This window comes from Mus musculus, chromosome 1 (assembly GCF_000001635.26).
Source record: "Mus musculus strain C57BL/6J chromosome 1, GRCm38.p6 C57BL/6J".
Classification (NCBI taxonomy): Eukaryota; Metazoa; Chordata; class Mammalia; order Rodentia; family Muridae; genus Mus; species Mus musculus.
The window spans coordinates 123,895,061-123,908,462 of record NC_000067.6 but is presented as its reverse complement, the minus strand read 5'-3'; the positions used below and the strand labels follow the sequence as shown (position 1 = coordinate 123,908,462).

At 37.4% G+C, this 13,402-nt stretch overlaps 1 protein-coding gene across 4 annotated transcripts in view; it reads left to right on the top strand.

Moving 5' to 3' along the window:
* Positions 1 to 13,402, top strand: part of Dpp10 (dipeptidylpeptidase 10) — a 1,513,678-nt gene that overhangs the window by 937,353 nt on the left and 562,923 nt on the right. For all 4 annotated transcript variants that reach the window (XM_006529626.4, NM_199021.3, XM_006529627.4 and 1 more), the window contains exon 2: positions 3,287 to 3,401. In XM_006529626.4, the coding sequence (XP_006529689.1) occupies positions 3,287 to 3,401 (115 nt within the window). The remainder of the gene's footprint in view (positions 1 to 3,286; positions 3,402 to 13,402) is intronic.

Sequence of the window (13,402 nt, the reverse complement as noted above, 5' to 3'; positions counted from 1 at the left end):
ACATAAAATAGAGGTTGAAAGCATCTTATCAAATGAACATGTTGAATGTAACATACAGACATTTCTGGATGTATGTTTGTAATGTTTGTAATACTGTTTGCTGTCTGGGTTCATTGGAGTCCAGCTGTAGTCAGCGACTTAATTCCTTTCAAAGTTCTGTTACTAATGCTGCAAATTATTCCGTTCCTTCTCTGTGTGATAATTTCTGTGCTGTTCAATGAAGACAGCACAAATCCCTTTGGTAGGGACATACACAGAGACACGGAGACAGATTCAGAAAAGAGCCTTCAGATAGGAACAGATTCAGACTCATACAATAGACAGGCAGGGACAATGGAAGACACAGGTAAAGTAAAATAAAGTATCGAAATCGCAGCTTGCTCTTAGTTGACCAGCACCAGAAAGGGCTTGGATTTCTTTCCTTAATGTGACACCAAAGCAATATTAGTGATTCTGAGTTTATCATTAAGATATTCAAACCAACTGCATTTTGGAGCTCCATGTAAGGAATCTCAATGCGTTAAATCTATGTAACTCAGTATAAATGTTCTTGGACTACTTGTGACCAAATCATCCTTGAATCTATTTGCAGTTGAAAATGTGAACAGCGTGAATATAATAGAAACAATTCAAATCAGAATAATTCAAAATATTCAGCTACTCAAGAGGGAATGAGTTGGGACAATCTGTTGCCCCATTTGAAATGATTTGGAGTTTTATTGGGTTGGTTTGTAGGAAATGCCATGTTTGTATTTGCAGAATTAAGCACGTGGGAAGGTTAATGGAGCACGAAAGTAAATACAGAGAAGAGATAAAAGGCAAGGAGTTTTGTTTTAGGACAGCTGGTGACTGTTCAGAACCAGGCTGAAGAGCCAGTGAGATAAATGTTTCAGTCTTTAAGATGCAAGTAGTAGAATATCTGTTTAAGCAAGAATAATGATGTTAAAAAGAATTCCTCCATTTTCTCAAAGATGTGATTAAAGAAAATGCTTTTTAAAGATTTATTTTTGTATGTGTGTGTTTGTGTGTGTGTACACACGAGGGTATGTGTGCAGGTGTATTTTATGTGGGTGTACATGTGTACAGAGGACAGAGGTAAACATCTATTGTCATTCCTAAAATATAAAGTTTACTTTGTTTCCTTGAGAAAGAATCACTTGCTGTCCTGTGACTCAATGATTTAGCCAGATGAGCTGGTGAGCAAGCCCCAACCTGTCTCCCTGTTTCCAAAACGGAGATTGTACGAGTATATCTCTACACATCGCTTATTATATATTACATGAATACTCAGGATCAAATGCAGATCTTCAGTGTTCTTGCTTCTAGAGAAGTACTTTACCAACTGAACCATCTCTCCCACCTTGTCCATTAGTTAAGCATCTGTCAATTCTGAGGATATTTGCTAGTTTACATTCATAACAGTGACCACTCCTATCACTGGCTTCTTAGGCTCATTCAGGCATCATCACAGAAAGTTACCCATCATCATTATAACTCTTTCAGTAGATTAATGATTCCCAAATTTTCTAATGCGGAGAACCTTAAATACACTTCCCCATGTTGTGGTGATCCCCAATCATAAAATGATTTCTGTGCTACTTCATAACTGTAATTTTGGAACTGTTAGGAATTGTAATATAAGTATCTGATATGCAGAATATCTGATATGTAACCCCAAGGGTGTCATGCCACAGGTTGAGAACCACTGCAGTAGATAGCCTCTGAAAAGTCTGAGTGAATACTCCACTCGAGGGAAGGTTTTGTCATTTGTCATCATCTTTAGTTTATGTAAGATATTCTAAAATGAGTGATGTATAAATAGATCACTTAATATAGTAAAAAATGAATAAAATTCTCATATGCATAATAGAAAGAGAGATGCTGGAGAATAAGCATGGGTTAAGGCTAGGGAGGTAGCTCAGTATCAGTGTTCAGCAAGCATGAGGTCCTGAGTTCAGATTCATTGCACACATTTAAAAGTAGAATACAGTGTCTTAAAACTGTGACTTGGGAGACAAAGACAAGAGGATGACTGAAGCTTATATCCACCAACGTAGAAAAGAAAGGAAGAGAAGAGAAGAGAAGAGAAGAGAAGAGAAGAGAAGAGAAGAGAAGAGAAGAGAAGAGAAGAGAAGAGGAAAGAAAAAAAGAAAAGAAATCGCCAATACAAGATTTAGTGAGAAACCATGTGTAAAAATAATGAGAAGAGAAATAACAGACTGAGACACATCTGATGACCTGCTTTGGCCTCTGCATTTACATGTTGTAGGCATGCAAATCAACCATGCATATATATGCATCTCAAATACATGTACAGCATACACAAACACACACACACACACACACACACACACACACACACACACACACACACACACAAAACAAGCATAATTTGAAAAGAGCTATATGGAAAGTCACTGCAGTTTTCCATCAAAATGAAAGACAAAGTTACTATTTTTAGGGCATTTACCACGAAAAAGGGAACAACTAACCACACTGTGAGTTGATTTCTCTTGGTCTCAGCTGTTAACACCAAGTGTTACAATGATCACTCAGAAACAGTGTTGATGAGATATTTTTAAAGATTTGTCTCTCACTCGCTTTTTATCTTTCTCTGTCTCTCTGTCTGTCTCTCTCGTGTGTGTGTGTGTGTGTGTGTGTGTGTGTGAGAGAGAGAGAGAGAGAGAGAGAGAGAGAGAGAGAGAGAGAGAGAGAGATGAGTATGTGCATATAGTGCAAGTAATCATTTAATTTAGCTACTACACTGTGTTTGTTTTTAATGAATGGTGGGAAACCTATTTGAAATAAACCTGCTTTGTTGAAAAAAAAGTGTGCACTGTTTGATGGTAAAGTATATCATGTATCATTTTGTTGTTTCCAATCTTTTCCTCATACATTTTGACCAGCAGCTGACTGTTCTTCAAGGATTCAGTTCTTCGTGTTATCTTCCATTGTAGTGATTAGAAAGGCAGGATGACATTGTTGTTCCAAAGCACTTTGGCAGAGTCCTTTACCTAGAGTTAATGAATTGGAGCTTCATTTACACCAAGACAGCATGTATAAAATGATGTCACCTTCTCTGGTAAAGAAAATAGACTGTACTCCTTAAAATATATCCATCCATTTATAATCCATTCACCTTTGAATAATTAAAGATGTTGCTGAAGAGAAAACTGATCCTAATCAGCTTTCAAACTGCGATCGTGCCTGTGCTGAATCTTTCTTTTAAGAACGTATATCTCCTGGAGCATGTTATAATTACAAAACTCCTTCTCTGTCTCTGCAGGAACTAGGAAGTAACAGCCCTCCACAAAGAAACTGGAAGGGAATCGCCATTGCCCTGCTGGTGATCTTGGTGGTATGCTCACTCATCACAATGTCTGTCATCCTGTTAACACCAGGTAATCCATTGCGGTTCCTCTCTTTGAGTGGCATTATGGTAGATATGTTCATCATGCCTTACAAAGGTCGTTCTTTGTGGTTTCTTTGGGCAGACTAATACAGGCTGGATTTTTTAAAAGTACTATTAGATTATTTGCCTAATGACATGGTGATATTTGTGGATTCAATATTTTGTGGGCATTTAGGGTGAAGCTGGATCCTGAAACATGTAAAAGAAGGATGCTAAGGAGATTCGTGGTCTCCATAACTATTTAAAGAAAGATATGTGATTCATTTTTGCACTCCACAATTTATAGTAATTTTATTAGGAATCATCCCAAACTAGAAATGAATCCATATATCCTTCAAGTAGCTAATGCTTGAACAAATATGTAATAAAACAGTATTCCACAGAGAAATGAGTAAATGCTCAATGTACACAAAATTCTTCAAAATGATAGGGATGCATGAAGCTAAGTGCAAGAAACCAAACCCAAAATTCTATTAATTATACATAAGCATTTATATAAATGTCATTTATATGGCCTTCTCAAAAAGAAAGGGCACCTGTAGTTCAGAAATGGGGCCTTGCAACTGTAGTTCAGTTAGAAGGGTGCTCAACCAGCATGTATGAGACCCTGGAACCTACATCCAGGACTATGTAAATAGGGAGTGATGGTGCAGAGCCTTAATCCTTGCAGCTGAGTTTAGATGTGCAAAAGTCAGAAGTATGCAATTATTCGTAGCTATATAGGCTGTTGCCAGCCCAAGATACATAGGACCCCAAAGGAGCAAACTCTTATGAGTAAGAGTCACTTTGAATCTGGTGACAAAATTGTCCTGAGTGTTGAGTGAGTTGGTTCTGTGGTCTTTGGAAATGCAGTGACTGGAGTAATAGTCCCTTTTGGCTTTTGTTGTGGCTGGAAACACGAGATCATGCCATGTGGAACTGTATGTACTTCTGTGTATGCTAACCTAATATATGGACACCGAGGATCTGAGAGGGTAGAGATCATATCACAAGAGACAGATCAGAATGTAGAGATCTTTTCCCTTTGTCTCTTCTTCCAGTGTTGTTACTGGTATCTTGACACCTTAGACTGATGAGAAAGCAGTAAAGGAGAGGCTCCACAGAGCGTGTTGTGTGAATTATCGCTGTCCAGGAAATTGTATTTTATCTCTGATTTCTTCAATACCCTTTCTCTTTTCTTCCATCCCCTTTGGCTCTCTTCTTTCCTTTCTTAGTCTCTCTAGAGCATAAATAAAATTTATTTATTTTTAGTATTTTACATGTTCAGAAATCAGTGCTTTTACAAACATAGAATATTTCAATGAGTATTGCCCCAATGATAATTTTTGGACGGGGTTATTTACATAATCTTGTGTGGGAATTTTCATGCACTTAGTTTACCCATGGGCATTACTTTAATCCCTAGGAGTTACACTATGCTCTAGTAGGGGTTAAAAAGTGAGGCAGAAGTAACAGGCACCCCAAGCCATCTTCCAGAAAAGCACAAAGCCAGCACACTTCTGTAGCCCACCTGGGTATCTTCTGCAAAGACAAGGTGCCCAGGTGTGCTTAGTGTTATGCAAATGCATTCATTTCTGGAATAAATCTAGGTCCTTAAGTACATAGACTGTCATTAGATGTCTTCTATTTTCCTCCTTGTTAGTGAGGCAAGACCTTTCCATTGAGTCCATAGTTTACCTTAACAAAATTGTAACCTGTTGCTAAGCATGTTGCATTTAAACACATCCGCTCCCCCACCACCAACTTCACCATTATCTAATCCCTGTAAAGACAGTGAACTTATTTCCCATTAAACAAATGTGATTAACAGGAGCTCCATTTCAGAGTCATTTACTCATGTAATTATAGTGACTAATTACACAAATGACAGTTATCAATCACTCCAATGGGCTACTTGGTGAAATATTCCATCTTTTAAAAATATTGACTTCCAAAATATGTAAACTAGAAAAAATAAATAGTTGGTAGTTTTTATTTATCTTCTGGAGAGACTGAGAAAGAAGGAAGGTAGCCAATGAGGGAGGGAAGAAGAGAGAAAGGTATCTGAAGAAATAAGAGAGAAAACCCGATTTCCTGGAAAGAGCTGGCTCACCCAGCTTGCTCCGGGGAGCCTCCCCCTCACAGCCTCATTCGTGCATCTGTGGTTTGGAGTAATTGAGCAATGTGATGGCATTAATAAGTGACTGCAGCATGCCAAGAAGCTCCGCTCCAGGAAGATGAGCTTCTGTTCAGATGGTGTTTCGCTTAAACATAAGAATTTGAGCATAATTACAAAAAATGAACCATTTGCTTTTGCTGTCTTGAATGCATGCCTATCCCCCAGATGCAGAAAAAGAAGGCCTGGTTCCAGAATTTCTGTGCTTCTTTTGAATTCACCCATTCAATGTGATTCTACTACCTCTCCCTCTGTGGCTCACTCAGGATTTTTTCTAACTTAGTGATTTTAATACATATATGCATTAAAATGGGAATCATTAGAATGGCTTGCACAGTATGGTTCAGGAAGTCAAAATGGCTGTATGACGTTGGAAAGGTTCAATTGGGTAGTTGCCCAGTTCCAATCTGGTGTTGAAGGCCTGGATTATTTCTGGATAACTGTTAGTTTTCAATCTATATTGGAAGCCCCAAAAAGCTGGTTCTAATATAAGTAAAAGAAGGTTGCAGAAATAGGATGGGTGAGCTTACAGGATGGGGAGAAGGTAAGTTTTGGGCTCAACTGAAAGTTCCTACTCACAGATAAGATGACAAATGGAAGAAGATATCTGATGTTAGTCTATGGCATCCACTCATTTATGTGTACATGTGTGGTTACATACATGGAAACATGAATGTGTATGTATGTATCCACAATACAACATACACAGGAAAATCATTTGGTAGGTAAATGTGAAGATTAAACCATAGTATAGATATTCTGGTATTGGCTGGCACTCCTACTCTTTTAAAATTTAAATATATAACCTCTTCCTGTTACACAAACACATAAGTCTAGATATTCTCCCATCCCCAGTCCAAATACTGAATTGCATATGACATTAACCATACAACTGAAATCAACAGTTATGGTTTTAATTTATAATTTTTCAAGTGTGTTTCACTTGGAAAGGGAGAGATGACAGAAGGAGATAACAAAACAAGATGGCATAATGGTGGAGTGGAAGAAACAGAAAGGGAGAGAGAGATAAAGACACAGAGACAGAGATTTACACAGAGAAACAGAGATACAGAGGCAGACAGATACAGACACAGAGAGATGACAGTGATAACAGAGGTGTGTGTGTGTGTGTGTGTGTGTGTGTGCGTGAGAGAGAGAGAGAGAGAGAGAGTTGTCAAGGAAAGAGTCTGTTGACAGAGACAGAAGCAGACATAGTGTTTTCTGGGCTATGAAATGATCCTTTGCCTTTGTACCTATCATAAAAAATGACTGTCACATGACATAGTAAGAATAACAGCAGCTATAGTAATGGTGACCAGTCTACTGACATACAAATCCCGTTTACACACACTCTCTTTGTGTTGTTTTCACCGAAGAAAACAGTAACATTTAGATTTTGATGAGTGAAAGCACACAAGAGACTATCTAGTCTGAGAAATGATTCAGAAGCTGCTCTTCTCAAAATAGCCCCGAAGCCCGTGGGTGGGTAAGTGCTGAGGAATGCAAGCCTATATCTAGAAGAACACATGTTCATTGTAATTTTGGCTTGATTGCATATTTTATTACAGAGGTAATTTCAGACAGGTGCCTGAGTTGCCAGCTTGTAGGAATTCCTGTGCCTTGTGAAGAGAAGGCTTAATTGTTTTCAAAGACTGAGTTAACCAATCAAGTATCCCCTTTAATAAGTAACATTTCTGAAAAGAAAAATCCTGTCTCCATATTTAATTGAAAAGTTAAATACATAGGTATATTAACCAAACATACATATGCTTTAGCTTGTACTAGTTTTAAGAAATAAGTACTGGGGTTTGCATGCCTTTGATCTCAGCATTTGGAGGGCAGAGAAAGGCAGGTCTCTATGAGTGTGAGGCCAGCTGAGGAGTTGCAGTGAGAGGAAATTTCAAGATAGCTAAGACTGTCCTACATAGACAGATTCTGTCTTAAAATAAATGAACAAACAAAAACCCAAATGTAGAACAAAGGAGGAGGAGCAAGAAGAGAGGGAAGAGAGAAATAGAGATGGTGAAGAAGAAGGAGGAGGAGGAGGAGGAGGAGGAGGAGGAGGAAGGAGGAGGAGGAGAAGGAGAAGGAGGAGAAGGAGGAGAAGGAAAAGGAGAAGGAAGAAGGAAGAAGGGAGAAGGAAGAAGGGAGAAGGGAGAAGGAAGAAGAAGAAGGAAGAAGGAAGAAGGAAGAAGGAAGAAGGAAGAAGGAAGAAGGAAGAAGGAAGAAGGAAGAAGGAAGAAGGAAGAAGGAAGAAGGAAGAAGGAGGAGAAAGGTGTTTGGGAAGACCTTGATACTGGTACTTGGGAATCATTGAAAGCAATGACTATAAAGTCAACAATGTTTGTATTCTACAAACATGATACAAAGGCTTTCATGTTTGAATGCATAGTAACTATTACAAATACCTTCATGCTTAAAAGTATTGCAATCAGTCTAATATGAATAAATTTTATTTTTAGTCCCAGATTTCCACCAAGTGTATAGCAGAGACTGGAAAGAAAGGTCATTTGTTAAAGTGCTTTCCTTGTAAGCAAGAAGATTTGAGTTCGATGGCCAGAATCTGGCTGCAGTGCCTTGTGTCTTTTATAGAAACCCTGGAAAGGTGGAGAGAGGAGGATCCCTGGGGTTCTAGGGTCATTCTGTTTGACTTCATTGTTGAACTTCAGGTCAATGAAAGACCCTGTCCACAAAGGACAAGGGCATGGAAGTTTTTCCTCAAAAGAACATTGGAGATTGTCCTCTGGCAACTACATAAATGTGCAAATGTATACAACTCGCTTCATATAAAACTAATTGTGTGTATGCACACTCACAATGTTTTTAAATATAGGATGACTATTACTATGTTCTAAAAAACATTTTAAAAGAATGTGGTAACCAATTCTGGCATGCTTGTAAAACAGGGGTGCTTAGTTTTTTTCTATTTATCTTTTCTTTTCTTCTTTTCTTTTCTTTGTGTGTGTGTGTGTCACAGTGTTTTGTAGAAACTCTTATTTAGAAATCTTATGAAAGAATTAAGTTTTAATAGTACGGTTTAAATCTCCTCAGTGTTAGATATTTCTCTCCCTCCCCTTCTCTCATACTCTCCCATCCTTCTCCTCACATAAGCCTCCTTTCCCATGGTGCTCTGTTTAAGGCTTACACTACAAGAGGAAACACATGCCTGGTACTGTAAACCTGTCTAAAAACCCATAGTTGGAAACATCACAGGCCCTGGGAGTGAACCTACCAGTACTATTTGACAAAATGAAAATGGTATCAACTGCCCACTAAGTCTCTCTATATACACCAATAGAAATAGTGCAGCTCTAAGGTTTCATCAGAAAAGTTGCTTTGAGATTAATGCAGCACCTCACAATTGATCATAATACGAAGAATAAATGCCAGTGGCCAGGCTAGTCACACAGGATGAGATTTCTATATCATATATATCATATATCCCTAAGAGCTCTTGTAGAGAAAGGGATGGCCTAATTATAAAGGACAGAAGTTGAGAAGGTCCAGGAAAACAAACAAACAAACAAACAAACAAAACAATGCCTTCTAGGCAAGCCAGGACTGTGTACACCTGAATTCAGAGGGGGTTTACTTGTTCCCATACCACCTGCACAAGATCAAGGCAGTCAACATTCCAGCAAGAATCAAGGAGGGGCTCCTGATGGCTCCTCCTAATTGAGGAGCTATTAACAGTTGATGGCCTCTGTGGGAGGAAAGCCAGTTTTATTTATGGGTGTGGACCCTGGTAGTTAAACTGTGCTCAAGTGGATGGTCCTAGACCCCCAAGTTTATAAACAGCACAAACTGGACTCCTGGGTTATGAAACAAAACTAAAAAGAGGACATGAAGTTAGGAGCCCGGAGGAGTGAGTTTGATCTAGAACTATGTGTGTGTGTGTGTGTGTGTGTGTGTGTGTGTGTGTGTGTGTGTGTACTTGTAAAATAATTAGCAGGCCATAGGATCCTGGAGAAAATAAATGCAAGCGAATGTAAACAAATTGGCCTAAGTATCAGAATGACAGTTAAATGTGCTCCAGGATAGTAGTGATATATATTTATGATGATATATCTTGACCCCTTAAAAAACTGAATTTGTGCCAGACCTCACAGCAAATGACATCTAAAGTTTTTGTTTGTTTGTTTTTGGTTTTGTTTCTGTTCTACAGTGTGTTCAGCCTGTGTAACTTTAACTTGCCTTTAAGAGACCGATATCACCAACCTTTCTTGCTTTGGATTTCCCATGGAATCAGCTTTTACAATCTAACCTAAGTGAATAGCTTTACTTTTATTATGTTCTTTTCAATGCTTCTTAGCCAACTGTGTGTGTGTTGTGTGTGTTGTGTTTGTGTGTGTTGTGATAATTATTTGCTTAAATAGGCCAACACAGTAGATGAAACCTCAAAATATATATTCGCCAAAAATGTTGCCAGCCTCATAGATGTAGGTTGATAGCATATCTATACAATTCTGAGTCAGCTGGTTGACGTTTTTCCTTGTAAAACTGCTAAAGAATTCTATAGAGAATTCATCATTCTTGTCCTGTGCCATGTTTTCTGTGCTGTTCAATAAATGTTGAGCAAAGTTCTTTGTTAAGGAGAGATAATAGGGACAGGTCAGGTCCATGCTACAGACAGACCACAGACAGGCCAGTAACCACAAACTGCTAAAAAATGGAGATATGATGACAGAAATGCAGAATTCAGTGCAGACTAATTTTTTTTGGTCAATGAAATTGAAGAGGACATCATTATTTCATTCCCTAATGTGACATTGATGCATTGTTGTGTTCTCTGGCATTACATTTATGTATAATCTAACACCTAACCTAGCTGTTTGTAATACTGACACAAAGATGGTTTCCTAGTCCTATTTACTGGGACAACAATCAGAAAAAAAGCAAGCAAAAACTTGTATAAAACTGGGTCCCTCAACAGTTCATTATGACTTGAGGAGGGGCCCACAAGGCCCTACACTCCTTTAGGGATTACTGGCAATTAATGAATGTTGAAGGAGAGGGACTACATCCTTTAGTGATGTTAACCAAGGCTAAGTTACCCTCACTCTAGTAAATAATCCTCTACTCAGGCTTAACCCAGGAACAAATTAAATTCAGTGATCACTCGCAAACATTGGGTATGAAAGTAGATCTTACAGGAGTGAGAGAAGGGTGAAATAGGGGAAGAGTCATTAAAAATGAGTAATAGTCATTATAGAATTATATGACACCTAATAAAAATTATTTAATTAAAGTAAAACAGTTCTTTAAAATAAAGACATTCAAATATTAAAAATATATTTGTCTTCTCTTTTGGAAAGAAGAGAAAGACATCAATATGTACATAGTCTTTAATGACATAAAGAATGTGATTGTACTTGTAGCAGATGATATGCTATTATTATGCATATTGTGCAGAAATCCAAAGTGGGTTGATCATAGCGACTATTGTTTGCTAGCACAACAATAGAGCCTGCTTAGAGTTATTTAGAACGTCATGTTAGATTATACCACAAACAATTTCTCGGCAGCTATAATTTAACAGGTGTCATTAAAGCATGTGACCTGTGTCTTAAGATGTCAAAGCAGCAATTAAGCTCTCTCATTAAGCTTTTAGGAAAGGAAAATTATCTTTTACAGATTTTGAGATTGGCATGACCCACACATAAACATCAACATCAAACAAGATGCAATTTGTTTGTTTTGTTTTGTTGCATTAGAAAAGGAGATTATGTTATGTCATAGGAATCATAGAATGTCTTTGCTCATTTACTTTTTAAGAAACATCACAGATGAACACACAAGAATGCCATATTGCTTAGCACCATTAGCCTGCCAAAGAGAAAATGACAGCCTAACAGTTTCCTTCCATGAAACTAATTGTTAACTTTAAAGCATATTTATATTTTTTATGTGCCTGTCTTATGTGACTCTGTATGCATTTGCCCACAGAGGTTAGTAGAGGACATCAGATGTCCTGGATGTGGAGTTACAGTGGTTCAGCGCCACCCAATGTGGGTGCCAAGATCCAAACTGGGCGTCTCTGCAAGAGCAATAAGAGCTCTAAATGGCTGAGCCATTTCTCCCGGTCCCATGCTGCTTGTTAGATAGACATATTTCTGATGCATAATGAACATAACTAGAGTAACAATAGGTACAATTTTGTATTTATTCTATTATTATATTTCATTTCTTTATAATTTACTTACATTGCTCAAAAAGTAACATAATGAAATTTATTTTGTATGAAAATGTGTTTAACTTTGCAAAAGTCAAGAGAAATTCTCTTGTAACACATAACATTTATTGCAACTTGCCACATACCTGATGCTGTACTAAGTGCTTGACATGTACTGCTCTACTTAGCCATTCACTGCTAACATGAAGTACACTATTTATTCATATCGAGTACTTTCTTGGGTGTTATAAATTACGATAGCTAATATTCTACCAAAGGATTTCATTTTGTCCCTTTATTTATTATTATTGTGTGTGTGTGTGCAGTGTACAACTGGGTACATGTATTATGGACATGGAAAGGTCAACCTTCTAGAGTCAGTTCTCTCCCATTATCTTTACACGATTTTGTGGGGATCATACTTAGTTTGTTAGGTTTATGTAGAAATTACACAACAGACGGATCCATCTCACCAACCCCTGACAGGGTGGAGAATCACAGCGGATATGCATCTAGGTACATCTTTGGGAGAGTACTTACATCAAATTAACTGAGATACAAAAACTTACTCATAATATAGGCAATAGCCTTCTGTGCCTTTGGGGCAATACTACACATAAAGAAAGAAACTGAGCTGAGCCCGAGCATTCATCTTCTGCTTTCCCACTCTAGAATGTGAGCAGCCTCCCAGTGCTCTTTTAACCATGTTTTCCCAACATGAGGTGAATCCAAATAAATTATCTCTTTCTTAAGTTACTTTCGCTAAGCAATCTTGTCACAGAAACAATGAATAGTAACCAATATACATGCTAGCTTAATAGTTCAGTTTCACATAAGGCAAATACTGAAAAGTTGAAGCAACATCCCAGGCTTTTGGGGTAGACCATATGTCTCAGGACACAAAAAACAGGTTGTGATTCATCCTGTCACTGGAAAGAAGATAGGAGCCAACATATTGCACAGAGTAAACAAATTGTGCTTTATTCTGACCCCTCTTTTTTAATGAGTAAAATTTTTATATTAAAGGAAACGTAGAGAAATCCACTTGAACACAGTGGAAAAAAACAGAATTTAGAAGTTGAACACCATAACTTAAATTTTTATTTTACCTGTCATAATTTTACTGAAAGATAAATGCCCCTGATAAAACATAAGCACATATTTCCTCTGATAAACTGTATAATATAAAATTGTATATCACTATGACTTTACATAGTTTTCCATACTTTTAGTCTTTTCTTATGAATGTGATTGCTCAAAGTAGTGTTTTACCTGAGAAGTCTCCCAATAAAGGGGGTGATCACATTCAGCTATTTCCTCCACTTAAAAAGGTTTTTAATATATTTTTCTTGTAATGTTTATGGAATGAGATAATTTAACAAACAATTGTTCTGCTTCATAGAAATAGAAGTGAGAATTGAATTCATTCACTTTGAACTGTATAACATCAGTCAATAGCAGAATTATTCCATTAGTTTAAAACTAACTGTATTGGGTTAGATATATGATAGAGAATAGACAGATGATAAGTAATAGATAATAGATAGATATATGATATGCATATATGATAGTAGATAAAAGATGACAAAGATAGACATATAAATACATGAATTGTAGATTGTAAATATATTGAGTGATACATAGATTATATAATGAGGATAAC